At 38.9% G+C, this 25,836-nt stretch overlaps 1 protein-coding gene across 1 annotated transcript in view; it reads left to right on the top strand.

Annotated features, from left to right (window-relative positions):
• vps53 (VPS53 subunit of GARP complex) overlaps window positions 1-25,836 on the top strand; it is a 235,043-nt gene that overhangs the window by 49,230 nt on the left and 159,977 nt on the right. The window contains exons 5-7 of the mRNA XM_043718341.2: window positions 12,803-12,889; window positions 13,873-13,988; window positions 15,923-16,042. Coding sequence (XP_043574276.2) covers window positions 12,803-12,889; window positions 13,873-13,988; window positions 15,923-16,042 — 323 coding nt within the window. The remainder of the gene's footprint in view (window positions 1-12,802; window positions 12,890-13,872; window positions 13,989-15,922; window positions 16,043-25,836) is intronic.

The raw sequence follows: 25,836 nt of genomic DNA, 5'->3' as shown, positions 1-25,836 counted from the left end.
TGGACTCTTCTAGGACCTTAGGTCATGTCAAACTACAGGTGAACCCACTATACTATACACTCAGACGTGCGCACACAAGCACACATACACATGCACTCACGCAGACCCTCTCTCATACACGCACACATACATCCCCCACACATCCTCTCAGTTGTATACTCCATCACACACAAACTTCCCAAGCGCAGATACATGCATACTCACATGCACTCACTCTTCCTCCCTCTCCTGGACACGGACACACTTAAGTGTATGCAGAATTATGTTTGCAGATGCATTCTATTTTGCTGAAAAAGAACACAATCTGCAGGCAGTCAATCCATGTAATATTTTATAAATTCCTACTTCGGAAATAGATCCATTCTGACTGAAGCTCGGGATACAGAGACTCTAACCTCACACCTTTTAATGCATTGTTTGAGCTGAGATGTCACCTTTTGTTATAAAATCTTAAGTTAACTCAAGAATGTAACTTAAAGGATGTTCTGGGGTTTACATATCAATGAGCCAAAACCTGCAACCCATTCTAAAAGATGAAAGACTTAATAGCGATGTAGGTTTGTTCAATATATCATTTGTTGTGTGACACTAATTTTTTGTTATAAATTCTGTGTCTTATGCTCCTCTTCCAAAGCTACCTGATGAAGGGGCAGCTAGTCTTCCAAATAAACCCATTGGATTAAACCTGGTGTGTACATGGTCCTTAGTTTTGTCCACCCCAGAGCAACACCGGCACCTCCACATCATGGCAACGCATTGACTATTATTTTCAGAGATGACCAGTATCAGTGGCCCTTCCTGAAGAAGGGCTCATGCCCAAAACGTCGATTCTCCTGCTCCTTGGATGCTGCCTGACCTGCTGCGCTTTTCCAGCAACACATTTTCAGCAGTATCAGTGGCATAGTATGATATCTTTTTCTGAATTAGTTTTATTTCTGTTATGGAATTATTTACCATACATGTGACTTGCATGGTACAGGAACAGGAGTGTGTGTTGGGCATACACTGCTCATGGTATGCTCCTTAAGCACTAAAAGGTCCCAAAGCAGTATTCAGCTGATGGTGAGCAATACAGGGCAGAGATTGGTTGAATTGGTTCATCACTGGAAACAGTGTACAGATAAATTTCCCATATTGTTGTACCTTATTACCGCATAATGCTACTAAAACCAGGATGGACTTGTGCCCAAACCGAAGTAATTTGAATCAATAGTTACTGCAGCTTTGTATTGCCTCAGTTTTTACTTATCAAGAAGCCGTGTCCCTCCTCTGCTCGTTTACCAAATTTCACCACTAACTAAAAGCAAATGTGTTCTGGTAGCTTGCAATATCTGAACTTCAAATAACTTGATCTATGTTGTTTCTTTTAAAAATGGGGTTTATTTCTTCCCATCATCTCAAAGAACAAATATACAAATTTGACTTTCTTTTCAACTAAGGCATGTGTAGCCAATGCAAACGAAATTGTGATGTGTCTTCTGAATGTGATACTACTGATGCCTGCATGTTGGCTTCTATTTTCATTGCAGGTTCCAATTCATAAATTAGGATAACAGGGAGTGGGTCTGTTTTTGTAGTACAAGGTTACTGAAATTTCCTTTGATTTATATGTTTTTGAAATCTCACGCAGTTTTTGAGGAGGCTGCCTGTTGGAGTCAATTATGCTGGTTACATTGATTTTTCTTTTGGAAGAGCAGTAAGTGAAGGGATGGAAAAAGAAACTGGGCTGAATGGCTTTCAGGGCAATTGCTTCATGGCTGATGACCTTTTATTCACAAAAGTATACTTTATTCATAAAATTTGTGAAAACACGTTGCATATTCTGTAATTTTCAAATAATTTTTTGCAATGTAATTTAATGTCTCCTTATCGCTTGTTCTAACCTTGTGTACCCCATTATAATAATAGTCTAAATATTAATGATATATATTCTATGGTGATTATACTGCCCAAGAGAATTTTTTCCAAAAATATATTTCATTTGTAAAACTTGAAAAGAAACGACAAACTTTTCAACTTGAATATTACAGAAATTGTGATATCATTAAATTTGTCTCCATGCAGCATGTTCTACTTAATAAGATTGTAAGAACCTTGATTTTTTTACAATATACATTCCGTGACTAGTGTATAGTTGAGAAAAAACATTTCAAATTGGAAATTACTGAAAGTGAAGTAGAAATGAGCTTTTCTATTTTTACCATGTTTGATCTGGAGATGCTGCAATACATTTTCAAAACTGTTGATTTTTGCAATGTACATTCTTTGTGAGGCATTCTACATTTTCCAGCCCCTCTGTGTGTACGATGACTGAAAGGCTTTAGAATGCATTTTTTCTTCATTTAAGTCCCTCAGCATCTTTGAGTGTGGCAATCTGCAGTAGTTGGTTGAGGATGACTCTATGCTGGAAGACCCCTCAGCTCGCTGGCTACATCTTGCCCCTTACTAAAGCCTTGCTGCTTGGCTATTCTTTCTACATCCTGCCCACCTAAGTCATCACAGTTGGCATGTGAGAAAGTGTAAGAGCAGCAGAGTGGAGACATTTGTTAGGGAATGGGGTTTAAAATTAGTTGGAACAAATATTCTATGTTTGTACCTGCAAAAAAAAATTCTTTGTCTATAAGTATCATTCTCCCCTTGGAAAATGCGGTGTTTACAGTGGCTGACTCTTTGCAGTGCCCAGCCATTAAAATTGGAAGTAGATTCCAAAAAACATAGTGAGGAGTATGTGGCACGCAGGAATGCAATAAATTTAATGCTTTTGAAAGCCAGAAGGTCAAAAGGTTTGTACTGCGGGATCTAATATTACAAGGAGTAAGAACAAATTTATCTAATTTTGTGAATAATTCCAGAAAACAAATGGTTGTGTGCATACTTCTTAATACCCAGATGCACATTAACAACAGAAAGAATTGCTTTATTATTGTGTTGCAGTCAGAAATGGGAGTGCAGTAGTCAGACATTCTTAGGTGTTGGTTATGGCTTGTGGCTGTCTCGTTCCTTTTACCTTGAGAATGTGGAAAATCCCACTCAGTGGAATGCATTTCCTTTGCACACTGAGCAGGCCCGGCCACTGGTACTATAGTGCTCACTAAGTATTTTTCCACTCGGTAAAAGGAACATTCCTTCTCCAGCTGCAATTAAAGTCAGAGGTTATTTTTTTTTAAAAAAAGCCATTTTAGTATCAGTGTGTTTTTTTTGCTTTTTTTAAAAAAATCATGTAAGTTTGTACAGTTAGCTTGGAATTAATGCAACAAACCGCACACACAATTCTGCATGGTCAATTAAAAATAAAACAACTGCATCATGGGCAACTTTTTCACGCAGAGGGTGGTGCATGTACAGAATGAGCTGCCAGAAGTAGTAGTGCAGGCTGGTACAATTGCATTATTTAAAAGGCATCTGGATGGGTATATGAATAGGAGGGGTTTCGAGGGATATGGGCCAAATGCTGGCAAATGGGACTAGATTAGGTTGATATCTGGTCAGCATGGACAAGTTAGACATAAGGGTCTGTTTCCATGCTGTACATATCTATGACCTCTATTTGCTTTAATAGGATAACGTGTAAGATGGACAATCAATCCAATTCCATCAGTTGTTCAATAGCTAGCTGAGATTACAGTAATACACTTGTCAATTAGTACAATGTATTTGAAATAGTGCATTAAAAAAGTCTTCCCCGTGACTTAGTCTGATCTAATAAAGCTTGTTCTGCAGACCAGTTTGATTTACAAGAATGTCAAGATGGCAGCTGTAACGCATCAATGCTTCTGGGTTAGGGAGGAAAAAATTGGCCAATGTTTCTGTTGGTGGTTAGCCAGCAACCCCGTTCTGAGTAGATATGCATCAAATAAGCACAGGATTGGGTTTGGCAGTGATGCCACTCCCTGTAAATGAACAACCCACTGATACTCACTGTTTGGTTCCCATTTAAATTTACAAGATACCCAACACGAGTGGAACTCTTACACTAATTGATGTCTTTCGAGAGAAGGGAGATGATAAAATCAGGGTGAGGGTTTTGTTTAAAGTTGACAAAGTTTGAGTTCCCAGGTGTTTAAGAGAATAAAACAGCAATATTTCACTGTCTTGAAGAAATTTAAAAAGAAACCTACTCGACTGGGAACAATAAAATGATCTATGGTATAGCAATTATACACCAGAAACAAGAATTAGTCAGGTATTTATGGGGAACAATGAAACTGTGGACAAAACACCAGATTTTACAAGTGTGATCAAGGCAGATTTTCGCAATCTCCAAGATACTGTGACACTGTTAATCACCAAATCTTATTGAAACTTCGTTTCCTTTACAAGAGATTCCAACAGTTCAATTTCAAACACCACATCTTGAATCTCCCTGAAAACTTGCTCTGTAAAGGAATGCTAATTCAGTCTCCCTTTCTAGGACTGTGCTCCTCTGGATTCTTGAGGCTGCATCCCAGGCCAATCCAGTCATTTCACAGCTTCACGAAGCTGACATTAGCCTTGGGGTTTCTCTGAGCTCAACTCTTGTTAAGCTGCAGCAAGCAAATGATACCTGTGAGCTTCCTTCAGCGATACATTCAGCTGTACTGAACGATCAATGGTACTATACTTTTTCATTCAAGTTTCATCTGCTCCAGATGTGCTTTTCTTGAGCTTTAGTTGCCTGAAACTTGCTATAGCAACCTTTCAATATGGATCCTTTCCCCCTTCTATCTGACTGACTAGGTGCCCAAAGATAGCAACCTCTACTTTCTGTGGCCTCCGACCAGTTGATTGAAGTAATTGTTCGGTAGTGGCCTGATGATAAACCTAGCAGTGAGCCCCGCCCTTGTTCCTAGGGTGAACTGAATGCAGCAACCATTGGAATATCCTGAGTGTTACAATATTGACAAGCTGCCAGCCAATGCTGCACAATTGTATATGAAAAAAAACTTAGGTTTCAGCGGCTGAGGAGGAAAGTTTATCATGAACCAGCTGAATTCAGACAGTAAGGAAATGGACAGTGCTACATTTTGGATGAGATTTTAAGCTAATGCCCTTTTTGCTTGAGCATAAATGGGTATTGGGAGAGCAGCCTGGGAAAGGAACCATGATTGCTTCCAAAAAAAAACTCTGCTCTTGGGAACTACTTGTCACTGGTTAGGCTTTCTTCAATTGGTCCTCCCTATAAACAGAGTGTAGGAATGTGAATATTGGGATAATAAAAGTAATAGTATAGTACAATGTTTAGCTTAATAGGAATGCAGATAGTCACATCTTGATTCCCGATTAGCCACAAGTGGATGGAAGCTCATTGATCACCATTGTCCTAGGTTCTAATATGTGTGTAGGCGTGGAAAAGACTGCTGTTGTGGTTGGCAGATTTTTGCTTGGAACAGAAACATCTGTGCAACTCAAATATCAAATATGATAACTATGGTTAGCTTTTCAATTATTTTAATGAGCTTGATATTTAAATTGATAAAAGTATAATTGCATAATCCATAGCCTATAACGATATAACCTTTCTCCTGTAGTAACTATGAATCTTGTTTTCTGCTTAGGTGCTTGCTTTGATGTGGATTTCTGTTAAGTACTTTGTGCTTCTGTCCTTAGTCAGCATTCTTTCTGCACCTGTGGAGGCTGCGAACTTGCTCCAGGGGATGAGCAGTTTTTTTTTTTGTCTGCACCTCCGCAGTCTGTGTGTCTCGATTCCTGTTGCTGTGGTTTGAGTCTGCGAGTCATTCTTCTTGCAAGCTTGTCTCATTTACTTGTAGTCCATTCCACGCCATTTTTCCACATTTCGAATGTGCTTGCAGGATTTCATATCGCTTTTTCCTGTGTTGTCATTTGCCAGATATCCTTACTTTTCTAATCCAGATTTAACACTTTTTCACAGAACAAACTTGACTGTTGCCTGAGATCAAAATCCACATTTGTTCACTGGGAGGTATATGTTATTCAGCTTATTATGTAACACAAAGGCAATGATGCAGACTGCTGTACATAAAAATCTGTCGACACTTAAGAATTCGAGGATTCCTTTGGCTGTGGAATTGCGTGCATTGTTTTTGGATTTCAACCAAGGATACCCTATGATGGTGGTCCAAATATGAACTGGAAATGGTTGTAGGGGGAATTAGAGACTCCTGGTTGAATGTTGCATCCATCTATTTATAATATATTACATTTCTTACATCTGCATCTACTTTCTGTCATCAACCCTTATTTCCTCTTGTCATGTTTGTCATATTTTTGTGTTAATTTTTTCCATTATAATTCCTTTGCACACCTTTTTAATAAAACTGCCTATGTCAAGATAGTGTACTGGAATTCTGCCCTCTTCCCACCCTCTGCTCCAAACTTAGTGGAGTTGTTGTGGTTGACTCTAGCAATTCCTAGCTCCTCAAGTTTGTACTGCAGAGTAGCCTCTATATTCCAACCAACTTTGCCACTTTCTAAATTGCTATAACTATTGCGATTTAATTATAAATTATATTAGATTGAAGTAATTTTACACATATAAGGATGTAATTGTTAACTTTAAAATGTGGACTGGATTCTGTCAATATCCCCTTGTCTAATTAACCCTTAGTCTCTTATCCTGCTTAACCTGAAGATTGTTTGGTTTGATTACCTGAGCACGATGCTGTGGAAGACAGATTAGAGATGTTCTGAAATTGTACCCTTGTGCTGTTTGAGAGATTTGGTAATCCCATGTGGGATGTTCTCTATCATTGGATCGTGATCCTCTGTTTTAGAGGCATAGACTCATACAGCATGGAAACGGACCTTTTCAGTTCAACCAGTTCAGCCGAACATAGTCCCAAACCAAACTCGTCCCAAACCAAACTAGTCCCACCTGCCTGCTCCTGGCCCATATGCCTCCAAACATTTCCTAATCAAATATCTACCCAAATGTCTTTTAAACATTATGATTGTGTACCCGCATCCACCACTTCCTCAGGACATTCATTCCACACTCGAACCAGCCTCTGTTTTTTTAAAAAAACTCACCTTTTGTGCCTTTTTAACATCTCTCTCCTCTCTCCTTAGAAATGTGTCCCCGAGTCTTGAAAATCCCCATCTTTGGGAAAAGGCAACTACCGTCAACCCTATCTATACTCTCATTATTTTATAAACTTCTTTCAGGTCACTTCTCAACCTCCTATGCTCCAGCATTTCTTTCCAACTCGAGCCTTCCATAGCCAGCAACATTCTGGTAAATCTTTCCTGAACCCCCTCTGGCTTGATAATATCCTTCCAATAACTGGGTGACCAGAACTGGACACAGTATTCTAGAAGAGGCCTCACCAATGTCCATAAGACATAGGAGCAGAAATTAGGCCATTTAGCCCATCGAGTCTGCTCTGCCATTTAATCATTCAATCATAACTGAGAGGTTTTTCAACTCCTTTTTTCCTGCTTTCTCCCTGTAACCTTTAATCCCCCGGCAATCAAGAACTTATCTGCCCTGTACAACCTCAATAAAATGTCCCAAATCCTATTCTCAAAAGGACTGAGCAATGAAGGCAAGTGTGCCAAACGCCTTTTTAACCACTCTATCTATGTGTGACGCAAATTTTAAAGTATGTACCTGCATCCCTATGTTCCTCTGTTCTACCACACTACACAAGGCCCTAACACTTAGTTGTATAAGCCCTACCCTTGTTGGTTGTACCAAAATGCAGTACCTCTGATTTATCCAGAATGAACTTCATCTGCCATTTTTCAGCCAATTGACTTATTTGATCAAGATCCATTTTGTAATCATAGATAACCTTTACTTCTGATTAGTTTCTGAAGTAATCTGTGTTTTTGGAGTGTTTCTGTTTGCTCTCAGTAGTTTGGTATGTGTGATTCAGGCCATTCTCATAGTTGATACTAATTCTGTGTTTTCACTGACCGAGCTGGATTGGGAAATTTGTCATGTGACAAAGTGAGCTATGTACTACCTTTAATTTGGTTTCAGATGTTGGTTTTATCCAATGACTTCATTTAAGAAAACAAGTCCATATCTCGCTGAAGTTTTAGCTTCTAAATGACTTTTTGGAACAGAAAAGGAACAGTAGTATTAATAGAATGCATGTTTATAGAGTAGTCATGCTATACTGGTTCGTCACATACTGAAACTAGTGAATAATTTAGCACTGACTGGAAAAGTATGTAAAGGCCACATTATTAATATACAGAAGTTACCTGGTGTAACCCAATTTCTTTGAAGACTGAACATCCTACTATTTGAACCAACCAGAATGTTGAATCCATCTGGAAGTTGACAGAAAAATCCGATTAAGTAATTATTAAACACAATTTGTGACTAATTTGAACTAACTCCACAAGATACTTGCTTTTGTCACTGCAACCCATTCTAAAAGAATGACAGGTGATAAGAATGACAGGTGTTCTGGCATACCATCAGTTTGGTCTTACAAAGCATACCGTTGTCCATGGATTAGTTTAAAACACCCTTATACTTGGCCTAATCTGTTTGCTTGAACATCCTACATGGTCATGGCCACACCTAGATCTTGTTGCTGCTTTGAATAATTAATGTTCCTTTTTTGAGTGAAGTAGTAGTCATCCTTTAGAAGACTTCAGGAAGAGTATTCAAAGTGGTGTTAATGTATTAGATGATATTGATTAGTTGGGCCAAATAGCCTCTAATGTTTATGGTTTTACCCTGTACATTCTATGCAGCTCTATACATTAATTTGTAGAGTCTAATGCGTGCATTTAATTACTCTGTTTCTTATTCATCATTATTATGTGACAGTGCAATGCATGTCACTGATTTCGTTTGGATGGAGTTCAAAAGGACAAGATTTCAGTATGCTGTCCCCGACAGTGAAAAGAAATACATTAACTCTTTTTGAGCTACTTTGTTAGAAGTAGAGTCATAGAGATGCCCAGCACGGAAACAGACCCTTTGGTCCAACTCGACCATGCTGACCAGATATCCCAACCCAATCTATTCCCACTTGCCAGCACCTGGCCCACATCCTTCCATACCCTTCCTATTCATATACGTATCCAGATGCCTTTTTAAATGTCGCAATTGTACCAGCTTCCAGCACTTCCTCTGGCAGATCATTCCATACATGTACCACCTTCTGTGTAAAAAAGTGGCCCTTAGGGGTCTCTTATATCTTTCTCCTTTCACTCTGAACCTATGCCCTCTAGTTCTGGACTCCCCCACTCAAAGAACAAAGAAAATTTACAGCCAAGGAACAAGCCCTTTGGCCCTCCAAGCCTGAGCTGATCCAAATTCACTGTCTAAACCTGTTACCCAAATCCACCCCAGGGAAAAGACCTTGTCTCTTTATCCTACCAACACCCCTCATGATTTTATAAACCTCCATGAGGTCATCCCTCTTCCTTTGACACTCCAGGGAAAACAGCCCCAGCCTAATCAGCCTCTCCCCATAGCTCAAAATCTCCAACCCTGACAGCATCCTTGTAAATCTTTTCTGAACCCTTTCAAGTTATACAACATCCTTCCGATATGCACCTTTTTCTTTCTACGCCGTTTTTTGAAACATTTGGGTCCTGCATATTCTTTTGAAATATTATTGTCCAATGTCGCGGATGAGACAGTTTAGGCATTTATTTTACACAGAATCTTCTTTACGTCCATAAGACATTAAACCATTGAATGGATGACTGTTTTAAGTGTAATCACAATCAACAGACAAAGATTTGGATTCATCAGCCAGTTGGCCTTATCTTATGTCAAAGTTTTGTGAAATGGATTCAGGTCTCAAGCTTCCATTTTCTCTGGCATTCTTCAGTAAACAGTAGATGTCTAATATTGTAGTGATTTAACATTTCAAGACACAACAGCCCCACTTGTTTGAGTGACAGCCATCTGGTTTGAGGTCTTGTGAATGTGCTGAATTCCACAGCCAGCTGGCCTTAGCCGCTGACATTCCTGGTCACTGTTCAAAGTGTGCACTTTGGGTATAGTTGAGATCCTATAATAATTGACTTTCTGTTTCATTGGAAAGGAGTTAATTTCGTCAAGATGTTTCCATGGGCAGGTCCACTCAGACGCAAAAAGCATTGGAATATAAAAATACTTGGATATAATAACTGGATCCTCTCATATAAAGTTTGTGTGCTTTTGTAGGAGGATTAGGTTGGTATTTTGTTTTTTAGAAGTTTAAAAACACCCCCACACTGACTATGCTAACCGATGGGTTTTGTGTCTTTGCAGTAAAGAGCAGCTTTGTAACGTATTTCTGATTCATTTGGGATTGGGTTACATGAATGAGCAACAGAAAAAGGAAGACATTTTTATTTCCAAACTGGGAAAACCAGTGGAAGTCTGAATTCTGAAGTAGCGGTTGACCTTGTTTAGACTGGAAAGGAACAGCATCCGTTTTTCACCGATCACCCTTTCAGTTTCAGTTATTTTAGAAATGACTTTGCACAGTGATCTTGCTGGATTCAGACAATATCGGAAGCTGGACTGTCAGTATTTAGACCGCTGCAGCTAAATGTAAATTACATCAAATAAAAATTATTGCAGCTAATTAATAACAGAAATTTGAAACCAAGCCAAAGGGATTTTTAAAATTCGATTGCAGCCTGGTAAAGAGGATATTGGAAATTTTGGGGGATTACTTTAACCTTTTCGGTGCTGAATTTCATTTACAAAGCCAAATTTTGAGATTGCTTTTGGTGTACTAATGTATCACAAACTTAACAGAAACATTTAATTTCTGGGTTTTTTTCATCAGACGTTCATAAATGTAGTTAGTTAGTTTGATATTTTTTAGATTTGTGTTGAGCATTTGGGGATTGCTAGCCAAGATGGTCTCTCGAACTCCACTTGGATTGTGGCGTTGGAGATCTTATCAGAGATGTAGGATTTGGGTGACTCAGTGGTTAGCTAGGGATGTGGGTTCGATTCCCGCCTTGTGTGACTCTGTGTGGAGTTTGCACATTTTCCCTGTGTCTGTGTGGGTTTCCTTCGGGTGCTCCAGTTTCCTCCCAAGGTCTAAAGATGTGCAGGTCAGGTGAATTGGACATGATAAATTGCCCATGGTGTTCAGGGATGTGTAGGCTAGGTTTCATGAGTCTGGAGTAAATGTAGAGTAATAGGAGAATGAGTCAGGCTGGGTTCCTCTTCGGAGGGTGGGTGAGGACTTGTTGGGCTGAACAGCCTGTTTCCACACTGGGATCCTATGATTGTTATAAATTTGCGACCCTTTATTGGATTGAGATTGCATTTTTCCATTTCTTATCTCTTCACCTCTTCTGCTGTAGTTCCTAGATTAAGCTGCTTGAAACCACAAAGTTATTTTCTAAGAGAAGTTTATACATAATTGCCCTCCTAATTTCATTAACACTACCAGAACTTTGAAATCTTGAATATTTGCATCTGCCACTGAAGATGTTGTGGTACCATAGCCTTTTCTGAGAAAGAGTTGGTTATTTATCGATAAACTTGTACATGTAATTTAGTTACATTAAAATATTATTTTTCTAACTTTGCCAGTATTAGAAGCTTAATGTCAATAACTGCACCAACCCTCTACTCTGAGGCACAATTCCAACAGGTACTTTTTGTGTTTATAAAGCACCATTATGTTTCCCAGATTAGTTTTCTCCAGGGTAAGAAAAATATTTTCTGTTTGGAGAATTTCTGGAGCATGGTTTTTGCAATTTAAAAAAAAGAGAGCTTTGATTGTACCATAAGTGAGCATTATGGTTTGTATGTTGACCATAATGTTTTTTGTGTAAGTTTTTTTGTCTTGTAAAATATGACCCCTTGCATCATTCAATATCTAATAGTCACTTGAACGACTGTAAGCCAGAGTCTCTGATGTTATCTGTATGTCATGTCGTTCTTTCTCTCTAGTCAAGAGTGTGGTGCTGGAAAAGCACAAAAACAACGCAATACTTGAAACCAAATTATCTATCGCCAATTTTTAAAAAGGCTTGACTAGAGAGAAAGAACAGGAGAAAGTGAGGACTGGAGATCAGAGTTGAGAGTGTAGTGCTAGAAAAGCACAGCAGGTCAGGCAGCATCTGGGGAGCAGGAGAATTGACATTTCAGGTAAGAGCCCTTCATTCCTGATGAAGGACTTTTGTCCAAAATGTCGATTCTCCTTCTCTTCAGATGCTGCCTGACCTGCTGTGCTTTTCTAGCACTACACTCTCAACTCTGATCTCCAGCATCTGCAGTCCTCACTTTCTCCTGTTCTTTCTCTCTAGTCAAGCCTTTTTAAAAATTGGCGATAGATAATTTGGTTTCAAGTATTGCGTTGTTAGCAGATAACAATTAGATAGATTCAGTTCAAATTGCAACATATTGTAAAAGATTGAGGGACCCTGAAAAGTGCTCTTTATAAAACATGATGGTTCGTGAAATTTTAATAGCTAGTCACGTTCCATACTAACAGTGCTTAGTATTAATAAGAGTACCAAAACAGCAATCTGGTTAGAATGTCTGAGGTACACATGTATATGGAAATACTAGTTCTTAGCCAAAAGAAAATGCAGATAAGTTACCACCGTCAGCTGATTGCACCTAATCATTTTGGAAAAGGGAACTTTCATCAATTGGTCTTGAACTTGGAATGAAAGCACCAGTCATTTCTTGACACAACCTCAACATTTTAAACATTTAGAACTTTTGCTATTTTCTATTATTTTGATTTTGTTGAACAAACCCCTTTACCAACTTCTTGAATGCAGAAGCAGAGTTGGAGGGAATGCCATTGGCTCTTTTAACTAATGTTCACTCCTGAATGACTCAATTCTTTTTTTTCTCTCTCTCTGTTCAATACCTCTGTCCTAAACCTTTACCATTATTCTTATACAGGCTTTGGAAGAAGCACAAAAAGCCATTCAGCAGCTATTTGCCAAGATTAAAGATATTAAGGACAAAGCAGAGAAGTCTGAGCAGATGGTAAGTCCAGTGCTGAAATGATTGTTTTAATATTTTAGAATTAAATGCTCCATTAGTGTTGAATGTGACGAACATATTTTAAGAAAAGGGGCATTCAAAAGGAAAGTAGTGATATATTTTTGAGATGGTGATCAGAAAAATGGGCTTGAGGAAGAGTTTAGTAAAAGGTGGGAGAGAAATCACAAGGCTTGGGAAGGAAGTTGCAGAAGATGGGATCAAGGTGACAAATTGCAAGGAATGCTATAAGAGGGGAATATACAGCAGGCTAAAATCGGAGGATCACAAGATAAGGGGTAGAGGTGATAGAGGCAAAGGTAAGAGATCATAGAATCCCTATAGTGTGGAAGCTGGCCATTCGGCCCATCAGGTCCACACTGACGCTCTGAAGGGCATCCCCTGTAATCTTGCAGTTCCCATGGCCAATTCACCTAACCTGCACATCTTTGGAGCACCAGGTGGAAACTCGCACAAACATGGGGAGAAAGTGCAAATTCCACACAGATGGTCACCCGAGGGTGGAATCGAACCTGGAACCACTGAGCCACCATATAATTGGAGCCAACACAGGTCAGCATGAATAGGTGGATAAGTGGAAAATCGTGCAGGTAGAAGGGTTTTGGTTATTTTCGTTTTAGTATACAGAGGAATTCTGAAGGCCTGTGGGTCGAGTATTGAAGAAGCTGAGCCTTAAAATAAAGAATGTTTATACCTTTCAAAAACGATTCAGAAACTTTTTTGTTGGATCCAAAAGCTTTTTTAAAAGGAGATTTGCTATAGCTTGCTTTAAACATTTAAATGAATGTTCCATTACTAATTGTGTATTTGAGTATTTTTGTCTTGAATTTTGTGGTGGTAAGAATTTTGCTTACAGTTGATAACACTGCCTAACCTTGATCTAATTCAGCCCATATAGGCTTGAAAGATATGGTATATTTATCGAAAATACAGTTTAACTGGAAATTGTTTATAAACTCTGCTTTTAGGTTAAGGAAATCACACGGGATATTAAGCAACTTGACCATGCAAAACGCCACCTTACCACATCTATCACCACACTCAATCACCTGCATATGCTCGCAGGCGGTGTCGACTCATTGGAGTAAGTAGTTATCAGATGCAGAACTGCGTTTATGATTTGGGGTACTGAGGTACTTTAATGATGCTGCCATGTCAGCAGGTATAGAAGAAGTAATCCATTCTGAAAAGGATCCCAATTTCTCAGGTTGTCAAGGTTGGGGGAGAGATAAAATGTTATTAGGTCAAATGACTAATAGTGAATTTAAATGGACTTAAGAGTAGAGGGAAAATTGAAATTAATGGGAACTAGATTCCATTTCATTTCAGCAAGCAAGAGTAAGAATGTGACGCCATTCCTTTGTGAGGTAGTTGTGTGAATCTTTTACGAAGTTGGACAGAAGGGTCTGTTTCCATGAAGCATGACTCTATGACGTGCATATTGAATAATTAATTTTTCCATGTGTGTCATAACCAATTACAATGCAATTTCTGACCCTCTTATGGACCAGATGAGGCCCCCTCAAAATATTTGAAGAAGGTAGCCTAGACCCGAACTTTTCTTATTTTAAAGGCAAATGTAAAGTGCTGTGTTTCAGATGCAATTCACATGTTCAACCTATTCGGCATTAAGTAAAACACAATTTCTTCAAACACTATAGTCAAAATACAACCAAGGAAAGAAGAATTTAGAATAGCTTAACTCCATTGGAAAATTTAACAGAATAATAGATACTTGTAGCTGTTACTACTGAACTGTTTGAATATAGTAACATCCCATAAATACAACCCCTTGACAAAAAGGCAGTCAGAAACAGATTGTCTCACGTGCAGTTCAGCAGCGAAGAGAGAGAGAAAAAAACTATCGAGAGAAAACTGAGTAGCAGCCATGACATATGTACTGCAGCTTCCAACCCTGTTGATATTTTAACAGCAACTGCTGCTGAATCTCAAGGCTAAAAAAACTAAAAACTAGAAATCTTGGTCTGTGAGAGCTGGGCACACCCAGACAGGCTGCTTTTGTTGTTCCAATTTTCTTTTTTAAAAAAAGGCCTCCCAAGCAGTTTACTTTACTTTATGGGCCTTCACTAGCCAGCTCTCCATCTCTGCCTTAAAATCTGTCTTTGGGAAAAGACAGGACAAAATATATCTCTTGAAGCTACAGCATTGTTATGCCCCCCCCCCCCTCTCTTTTCTTAAAGATGACTTCTGTTCAAAAATTTCATGAATCATCATGTTCGCAGAAAGCACTTATCAGGGTCCCTCGATCATTTAAATTATGTTGCAATCTGGAACTGTATCCATCAAAGTTGTTATCTGCTAACAATGTAGTGTTTAAAGCTAAACTGTTCATCATCAACTTTTAAAAATGCATGATTAGAGAGAATGTTGGTTCTTATCCCTCAGCACTGCAATGGAGTGTCAACCTTGATCTTTATGCAGTAATTCCTGGGTAGAATCCAGAATCTTGATTCAGTGGTGCCTGCTAGCAACTGAGTCACCAGTGGTTTCACACTATTGAAATAACTGTCATACAAATCTATTATTTGTCTTGGTTCTTTCATAAATGTAATATGATTTGCTCAAGAAAAATGTTTTGTTCGGAGTATAAGAACAGCAATAGGTTGTTGATACTCTTCAATCCATTCCGTTATTCAATGATGTCCTAACTAATTTGTAAACCAACCAATTTGTAAGCCTACCTTTGCTTCATATCCCTTAAAATCTTTGGTTAGCAAAAATCTAAAAACTTGCTCAATAAAAATTATTAATTTTAGAACATCTTGGAAAACGTTTTGTTAAAACACTGTAATCCTGACAATAGATCAAATGAAACCCAGTGTATAAATTCTGATGCTTGAGTGCATTGTAATATTGTGAAACCTTAATCACCAACACTATTCTCAAGTTGCTACAAACATTTGGATCAACAGTTGAATCACGTTTATGGTATTCATAATTTGGGAATAAAAATGAACATAGAATTGGTGGCTTTGAGAGCATATTTTACCTCTGTAGGGCCATGACTCGTCGCAGACAATATGGAGAAGTGGCTAACCTCATGCAAGGAGTGGTGAACGTGTTGGAACATTTTCACAAGTATATGGGTATTCCACAGATCCGTCAACTTTCTGAAAGGTAAAAAGCAAAGCTTCTGTTAAACCTGAGATTGCATATTGAGTGGTTTCCTTGAAGAAATAAGAGACCTGAGTTTCCTTGAAAAGATTAGCAACTCCTTTCCCCCAAACTCTCATACAGTTTCTTTAGTTTTTGAATACCTATTGGTGTATCTATGAATGGTTTAAATTGGCAACTTCTTTGTATATTATTAATCCCCTGCAAGTGACGTGAACATAATTTAGTTCAGCACCTTGGCTGTTGACTGTGTTTGCAGATCGAGGTGAGTGCCATTTCAGGTTTGCTTATCTACATAGCTTTTACATGGAATGAAGAGAACTCTTGGCAGATGAGTGAGTAGTGCAAACTCAGTACCAGCAAAATCTGTGACCAGCTGTTTCTGCTCTTGTTCTGTGCAAGAGTGAAATAGAGTGTAATAACTTGTAAAATATTTATTCTTCACTTATGGGTATCACGAGCAAGGCCAGTATTTATTCCCCATTCCTAGGAGAAGCTGGTGGTAGTCAACTCACTTCTGAAACAACAGCCGTCCATGTATGGCTGTATACTTGTAAGTTGAGAAGACTTGGTACACAAGGATAGTCGTCTTATTTGCATTCAATTTCAACAAGGTAGGTCTAGTTTAGTTTGGGATTATGTTTGGGATGGACTGATTGGACCGAAGGGTCTGTTCCAATGCTGTATGACTCGATAATTTCTTGTAAACTATCAATGATATTTTTTCCTGAATTAACTAGGTCTGAATGAAACTATTCTTTAGTGTCACATATACACAGTCCAATGTGCAGGCAACCAATGTCCTTTGAAGGAGTGCCTACATATTGACTCCCTTGAGTCCTGGATCCAACAAGTGCTTTGCATCAAGCATTACTGGCAAAGGAGAAGCTGTATGGTGGGAGTAAGATACTTCCTTAAGCGGAAGGAGAGTCAACTTCGATAACTCCTGTGTAATTTCCAGTGGCTCTGTTCACAGCAGCATTGAGAGGCCTGGCAGCACATTGCCTCCCACTCTCACACTTGGCCAGGAAATACGTACTAGGAATCTAAAGACAAAGAAGAAAAAGCTCTTGAAGGTCATTGACCTATGCTAAGCTTGAAGCCTACTCTTTTCTCTCGTTTTCAAGATAAAATATATGAAGTCCATGGTTCTATGTACATTTGACAGATTGTTGTGGGGGAAAAAAAGATCTGAAATAATGCACACAAATCCTTTGAAACTGATCCTATTTTTGTGCTATCAATACATGGCTTCCCACATGGCTTGTTTAAACTCTGATATTTTAGCCTTCTGGCTCAGGCATTGCAATATGTGTGCAGTGATAACCGGAGCCTTCATCCACCAGGGTTCTTGTAATGTCGATAAGAACTTGTATTCCCTTTTAACGCTAGGGTCAGAATCAAAAGCTGTGCATTTTAAACATGTACTGAGAAAGTATAAAAGGAGATGAATATACATAAAACTTCATTATATTTCTCATGAAGCATTGTCACATATAATGCATTTCTGGTTGTTTTGTAGGAAATGATCTTGTGCACATCAATGTTCCCCAAATAAATAAAATATTGCATTTTTGTTTACACCTGTTGCAGGGTATTAAGTATTGGCCTGAGATATCATTAGAACTTGCTGCCTTTCTTCATAATGAATCTTTAATGACCACTAATGTATACTATAGTAGTTCATAGGTGGTTCACTAGACTGATTCCAGAGATGAAGGGTTTGTCTTTTTTTAAAAAAAAAAGATTGAGCAGCTTAGAAACTGCACTCTCTGGAATTTAAAAGAATGAGAGGAGATCAAATTGATATGAGATCCTAAAGGGTATTGACAAAATAGATGTAAGAAGGATGCTTCCTATAGGGCAATCTAGAACGAGACGTCATGGTTCTGCGATAAGGAGGTAGCAGATTTAAAATGGATGAGGAGAAATTACTTCTCTCAAAGGGTAATGAATTTGTGGAATTCATTCCCTGAGTGTGGTGGGTGCTCGGACACAGAAGATTCAAGGAAGAGGGACAGATTGTTCATCAGTAATGGGTTGAGGGCTTATGGAGACTTGGCAGGAAAGTCAAGTTGAGGCCGAGATGCGATCAACCATGATCATATCAAATGATAGGGTATGCTCAAGAGGCTGCTTTGCTTGCTCCTGCTCAGAGTTCTTGCATTCTTATATTCATTTGAGTAGACTCACAGTAAAGAAAAAGGTGATTGTCGATAAAATAATGGAGATAGGGACTGAATTAATGGTAACAGCTAAATTCCTCAATGACAATGGGGGAGACATTACTAGAAATTAATTTGTGTGAGAAAATATAAATATTGCTATAATGAACACAGCCATATGAACTCCATTTAGTGTTGGAATTTGTGAAAGAAATCATGCATTAATAGATGTGATACTTCATAAAATCTAGCAGATCAATCCAGGTATAAACTAACATCTGTCCTGGTGTGAGCAGTCCATAAAAATAATTCACTGCAAATAGTTGGAACTATAGTCCCTATCAATTAGTTTTTGGGAGCAATCCAAAAAAATGCTTCAGTGTTGAGTGATTATCTGCCAGGTTGGAAGGGACTGAAATTATTCCACTTTTTCTGTACACTTAAATGGCCTGAGAGCAGGGAGGAGCATGTTCGTTAAAGCTAAGGTTTCTGAGAAATTTCAGCAAGTCTTACAGCATTGTCTAAGACCATTCAAATAATCTTAACCTGGGACACTGTATATTGCAGGAGTGAAAAGCAGGAAGAGTGGGGACGTCACGGTACGGTTATAGAGAAACAGTAATGGAGAAACAGTCATTTTACAAGATGGCAAATGGACGGTTAGGATGCATTCCTTACAATTGATTGTGACATTTTCAGAACGGGAACAAAATGTTAGACAGTTATGAGAAGCAAATTATGGCAGATGAGGGACTGACTGAGGATGTACAGATTGATATTAATGTACCCATAAGGCTACTTATCTATGATTCTGTAAATGTGTCAGAAGGGACCAGTGAGTGGCGACTGCCACCATTAAAGGAAGAGCAAGGAAAGCCACTGGGAAAGTACAAACATTGATATAATATGCATGATGAAGGTCAAAAAGTAATATTCACATATTTGCCAAAGATGTGGAAGGCCAGAATAAACAGTATGTGTTCTGAAAGTTGATTTATATGTGACCACTGCCCTCTGGAAAGATCATTGGCTTGTGAAAGGAACTCTGATTGTAAGAGCTGGAGATCTTGTAATAGTTCAGAACAAAATTAGGTGAATTGAGTTGTAATTTGCTAAGAACAAAGACAACGCACAGGTAGGCTACCATTCTGGTCACATTTTACATGTCAGTGTTCTAAAGGAAATCCTGTACAATGGATAACCTGATTTTTAAAAAAATTCCATTGAATATTTTATGGATAATCATTCTCTTTGGGGAAAATGTTCATTTGACAAAAGGTCAAATGAGAATAGGGTGGGAATTGACCTTGCAAGAGTGAAGAAAATGTTGGGAAAAAATTTCTTAAGTTTTATCGATTCCTTTTGTTTTGCTAATTGTGAAATTCATCTGCAAAAAGGATTGCTTGCCCAAGGAAATAATTAAGTTTTGTCAAAGAGGGATATCCTGTATTATAGATCCCTTTATAATTGAAAATGTTATTATCTTTAAAGAAAGAATGGGGGATATAGAAATTTGGGTTGCATTATAATGTAAGCTATAGGATATGAAAAGACGTTATTTCTGCAGTTTTGTTTTCGGGATTGTTTGCAGATATAAAAATATGAAGAGAAAGAGTAAATATGTTTAGAAAGGGAACAGGTAACGGATGTTAATTGACTAAATGATGTCTGGGTATAAAAGAGGGAACAGTTGGGACTGGATGAAAGAATTGCTGGCCTGGTATAATCAATAACTTCCCTGTACAAAAACGTCTATGCCTCTTGGCTTTTGTTTGACCAGCATGGTTGCAATCTATTAGCAATAGGGAGGCAAACGTCCTTCGAGGATAATTAGGACCAGCAGTTGGAATTTCAGCACATTGATAAAGCAATGCTGCATTGTTCAAAGTAGTGTCATTTAAATGAGACACTAAATCAAGGCTTTTTCTGCCTGATGAGGTGGACATTTCAAAGTCCCAAAACAGTTCTATGACAATATTTCCATCCTGAACAACCAACACAAATCATCATGTTGCTGCTTGCCACATTTGCCAGCGTTAGTTAATGGGTACTGCGCAACATGTAGTGCTTGAGTTATTTCTCTCTGATACAATAAGGTGCTATATTCCACTTTTTTTCAATTGTTTTGTAACTTGTAAAATGTTTTAACAATCTCACCACTTCGCATTCCTAGTTGCCATCTCCCAACTTGCATTTCTAAATGGTCCTGTTTTGTTTTTGCTCCACCTTTGTGCCTCACAGCAATTTCTTGGCAGTCTTCTGTTTGATGCAGTTCTCTCTCTCTCCTGCTCCCTTTCTGTAGGCTTCAGGTCAGAAGTCCTATGACACCAGGTTATAGACCAATATGTTTATTTGAAATCACAAGGTTTCAGAGTGCTGCCGAAAATGTGTTGCTGGAAAAGCGCAGCAGGTCAGGCAGCATCCAAGGAACAGGAGAATCGATGTTTCGGGCATAAGCCCTTCTTCAGGAATGAGGAATGAGGTTTTCGATTCTCCTGTTCCTTGGATGCTGCCTGACCTGCGCTTTTCCAGCAACACATTTTCAGCTCTGATCTTCAGCATCTGCAGCCCTCACTTTCTCCTTCAGAGTGCTGCCCCATTGTCAAGTGAAGAGCCACTTCACCTAACGAAGGAACAGTGCTCTTGAAAGCTTATGATTTCAAATAAACCTGTTGGACTATAAGCAGGTGTCATGTGACTTCTGACTTTGTCCACCCCAGAACAACACTGTTTGTTTCAGCATTTTATTGACTCCTCAAGTGTTACATAATGCAGCTGTACAAAACTCTGATGCAGCTACATTTGGAATATTGTGTACTGTATGGTCACATTTTATAGGAAGAATGTGGAACCTTTGGAAAGGGTTCGGAGGAGGTTTACCATGATGTTGCTTGGTATAGAGGGAAGGTCTTACGAGGAAAGGCTGAGGGAACTGAGGCTGTTTTTGATAGAGACAATAAGGTTGAGATGTTAATTAAGACATCTAAGATATTGAGACATACAAGATAATCAGAGGATTAGATAGGTTGGACAGTGAGAGCCTTTTCCCTCAGATGGTGATAGCTAGCACGAGAGGACATAGCTTTAAATTGAGGGATGATAGATATAGGACATATGTCAGAAGTAGTGTCTTTCCTCAGAGTAGTAGGGGCATGGAATACACTGCCTGCAACAGTAGTAGACTTGCCAAATTTAAGGGCATTTAAATGGTCATTGGACAGATATATGGACGAGAATAGAATAGTGTAGGTTAGGTGGGTTTCAGATTGGTTTCACAGATCAGTGTAACATCAAGGGCTGAAGGGCCTGTACTGTGTTGTAATGTTCTATGTTCTATGACTATTTTGTCGTCATGTTGACTTTCCTGTTTTGTGTACTGTTTTTAATGGTTAAAACTTTAAACTTTTCTAGCTACGTTCTTCTCCTTGCCTAGTTCGTGTCACTTTTACCTTTTTCATTCAGCAATTCATCCCACATGTTACTCCCTTGAAAATCTGTTTTAATAGTTTATTATGTTATGTTCTCATTTACACCTTGAACGTAAATGCAATGCAATCACTAAACTACAAAAGTTGTCTTGCTTCAATTTGACTTATTTACTGCCTCATTAATTTAAAAACAAGTTCAACATTGCCATTCCGCTCATTTGCTGTTGAAGAACAGTTTATTTGTCCATTGATCTGGATGTTGTCATAGAATGAACTTCAAAGGCATTCTTAGTGACAGTCCTGTAACATTCAAGATTGTGGCAATGGCGTTTACAGACATCAAGGGCTGGAGTGTTTATCTTGGCAGTAACTGAAATGTTAGTTGTCATTTATCTTGTTTTTAAAAAACTAGTCATTTGTATTTCAGTTTTGCCACAGTTATGTTATACTCCTTTGAACTTGGCTGTAGATCTTTGTCTGAACACCTGACGTTTTTTAATATAAATCGTGAATCTGCACTTATGCTGGTCAAATATTTAATCTTTCATCAGTTGAGAGTTTTAACTCTGTGCAGACTGCGTATGTGTGATAAATGAGTTGTAAAAAAAGCTGTTTATGCAGAATCTATTTTAGATTTTGACTCCTACACAGGAACTATACTGCTACTTCTCTACTCTCCCCTTATTCATGCTTCCCCTCACTTCCTCTATCTCCCCACCTCTTCTCATCTTCCTATCCCTCTCCTCGTCACCCCTCCTGTGATCTTTTATCCTCTTTTTTTTTTTTGATAAATGTAGAACTTGGGTCATCCTGATTTATGTACTGGACTCACCATTTTTGCCAGATCTGTCTTGTTGCATGACCAAGCTGGCATAACGTTTACTGATTTTAAACTGGAGTGCTTGGAAAGTGTCAATTGAAAATGCATGTAAGAAAAAGTGTAAATCTTTTTGGTTTGTGTTTTCAAATCTCCACATGGCCTCATTTCATTCTAGTGATTGCCTTTGTGCCTTGTATCCCCTGACAGGCCCTCACTCTTCTTGCATTAAATTGCACAAGGGCACTACTTTGCTTTGCTATGTTAGTGGCTGTTTGTTCACTTCTGCCCTCTGAAATTCTCTGTCCAGTTCTTTCCTTGCTTTCCAAAAAAACTTGTCTTCTACCCTAACCTCTCCAGTTTTTCTTTTTCCCTTGATTGCAATATTAATTGTCCACTCTGCCTTTATCTTGTTGCTTTGTTGTACTAAATGAAGTAACATCCCACAGTGAAGCTTTATTAATAAACCAGGAAAAATATTTCTAATTGGGTAACTTGGTAGTTATTAGATTTCCTACAGTACGGAAACAAGCCCTTCGGCACAACGAGTCCACACTGACCCTCTGAAGAGTAACCCACCCAGACCTATTCCCCTGCATTTACCCCTGACTAATGTACCTAATACTATGGGCAATTTAGCATGGCCAATTCACCTAAGCTGCACGTCTTTGGATTGTGGGAGGAAACCGGAGCACCCGGAGGAAACCCACGCAGGCACTGGGAGAATGTGCAAACTCCAGACAGACAGTCACCCGAGGTGGGAATTGAACCTGGGTCCCTGGCGCAGTGAGGTAGCAGTGCTAACCAATGAGCCACCGCGTTATGTGTAGGGAGGAGCCCAATTTTCAGTTTTTGAATAATGTTGCTTGATTCTTAAACTGCCAGTTGTCAGAGCTTGTCTAATATTTCTCACAAATTGAAGAATTCCGCATCTCATTGTCTGCTTTCATAATGCAGTCACCTTGAGACAATTAATTCAATACCTCCCCCCCCCCCCCCCCCCCCCCCCCCCCCCGCCCAGTGTGTTACCAATCTCCCATTAAAGAGCTTATAAAAGATGAGCTTGTTTTCCATTTGTCCTCCATCTATTCCTGGAACCCATGAGAAGAGAATACCGCTGCTGCTGAGAATACCACAAGCCTGCTGTCTGTGGGACTTTATGACTGTAATTTTGCAATTCAGGCTTTTCCCTCTGCCCGCCGACCAGCAAAAAAAAGTTAAAAGGATTTGATCTGACCCCCTGTCAGTCCCTTTCCCACTGCAAAGTACCATGTCCATTGATGTGGTTTAATGTAGACAGATCTCAGATGTGGCAGGCAGACTTGAGTGTTGGAGAGGGCGGAAAGCAAACATCTGTGCTACCATGCTGATGTTTATAAACCTTAACTCTTACACTGCTGGCTAGTTCATCAGAGCACACGTTTCCTTGCTCATACAATTTATTATTGTCACAACCCACTTGAGAACATGCACTGATTCTCAAGTCCCACTCCTCTTGGGGTTGCCACAAAATGTAATGTTTTAATCAAAGTTTGCAAGGTTCCCCATCTACCTGTCTGATTCAATCAGATTAACAGAAAACATTACTTCAGAGCAAAAAAACCAGGCTCCTGTACTTAACAAGAACTGCAGTGTACAAAAACAAGTTTTTCAGTGACAGATAAGCAAAGCTATTTGAATTATGAACATAAAACTTTACCAGTTGAAACTCTAACCCCTTTTAAAGCCTCTACACATTCACACAGCATTGGGGAGAGAGAGGAAGAGAAGTGTGTGCTTGTGTGTATGGTGACCTCAGCCATATGAGATTTAAACCCATGTCATTGGTGTCATTCTGCATTACAAACCAACTGTCCAGTAAACTGAGCTGACTGACCTCCTTCGAGACAAACAAAAAACATTGTTATGGGTAGAGGGGTTAAAAGAGCTCTTTGGAATCACCGTTCAGTAGCTTCAGTCCTTTGATGCAGTCTCTGTTTTTCTTCCGAAGACCTTCTCTTGTCAGTCCGCCTTCCTTTACAGTTTCTAGTCAAACACTCTGGACTGGCACACTAATTGTTCAGTTTCAGTCATTGTTTGGAGGCAACAGCTGAAAGCAAATGTTGGTAGACAACAACTAACTGATCCAGGCTCAAATTACTTTGCAGAGAGAGAAAGACCCTGCTCCCTATTTGGTGAATCTTGGCACTCTGTTTCTGGGCAGCTGAGTAGTGGGCATGCATAAATAACAATCAGTTGTTGCCAGGCTATTGATCTCTGGTATCTGCCACTGATCACAGTTGCACAAACCAGTCAGCAGTCTGTTCCTGGCCAAATCTCTTTCTTTCCATGGGCACACATGATGTCTAATTTCTCCTTCTCCACTGCTGGTAAGGCAACAGTGTAAACACAGCTCATAATGAATTCCAGTAACTTGTTTTGGATGGGTGGCAATTGCTGCACTAACTCCTTTGGTCTTTTAAAGCTAAACCCATCTATTTTAGTCCACAATCAAAAAAGAAAGAAAAAAGATGAGGCCTTTACATTATGGTGCAGAAAGAGACCATTTGGCAGATCAAGTCTATTCCAGCCTTCACTGGCTGGTTATAAAAGTTTCAAAAGCATACCTAAGATTTGTTGCCCTTTTATATAACAAACCATTACAGCCACAGCATTTAAATCTGACATACTGGAATTACCAGAATTTCCTGATTGGCTCTTTCCATATGTTAAGGATGTTCCCAATTTCTTTACATTTAGTGCAGTAATTGCATTATTTAATGCCTATACACAAATTAAGTGGCCAGTTGGATCACAGCAAGGTCCTACAAGATAAAAGCAGTGATTATTGATCTTGTTGGGGAAGAAATATAGTTTTTTTGTATTCATTGGATATGCTGGCTGGGACCAGCATTTATTGCCCATCCCTAATTGTTAACTGAATTGATTGGCTTGCTAGGGCCACTTCAGAGGGCATTTAAGAGTCAACCAGTGTTTTGTGGGTCTGGAATCACATGTAGGCCAGATCAGGTAAAGGTGATACATTTCTTTTCCTAAATGATATTACGAATTACTTGGTCACCGTTAGGCTCACTTTTAATACCAGATGTCTTATTTGATTCAAATAGATGGTGGAATTCGAACCAGTTTTCAGAACGTTAGCCTAGGTCTCTGGATTATTGTCTAATGACAATGCCACTTTGCTACCAGCTGCCCTTATTTATCATAAAGCACATTACATACTATTTAGAATAATATATACTTGGGAGTGATTAAAGAGTGTGATCTCATAAATTGAAGTAGTGTCAGAAGAATCTGTACTGGCTATTTGGATTTTCAGCAATAGCTATTAAATCAATCACCTCCAGGGGTATACTAGCTAAAGCAAGTAGACTTTGTGCCCTTGAT

Source organism: Chiloscyllium plagiosum, unplaced genomic scaffold, assembly GCF_037043375.1.
Source record: "Chiloscyllium plagiosum isolate Xiang-an unplaced genomic scaffold, Cpla_swu_hap1 HiC_scaffold_31, whole genome shotgun sequence".
Classification (NCBI taxonomy): Eukaryota; Metazoa; Chordata; class Chondrichthyes; order Orectolobiformes; family Hemiscylliidae; genus Chiloscyllium; species Chiloscyllium plagiosum.
The sequence above is the reverse complement of the archived record's forward strand: the minus strand, read 5'-3'. Positions and strand labels throughout refer to the sequence as shown.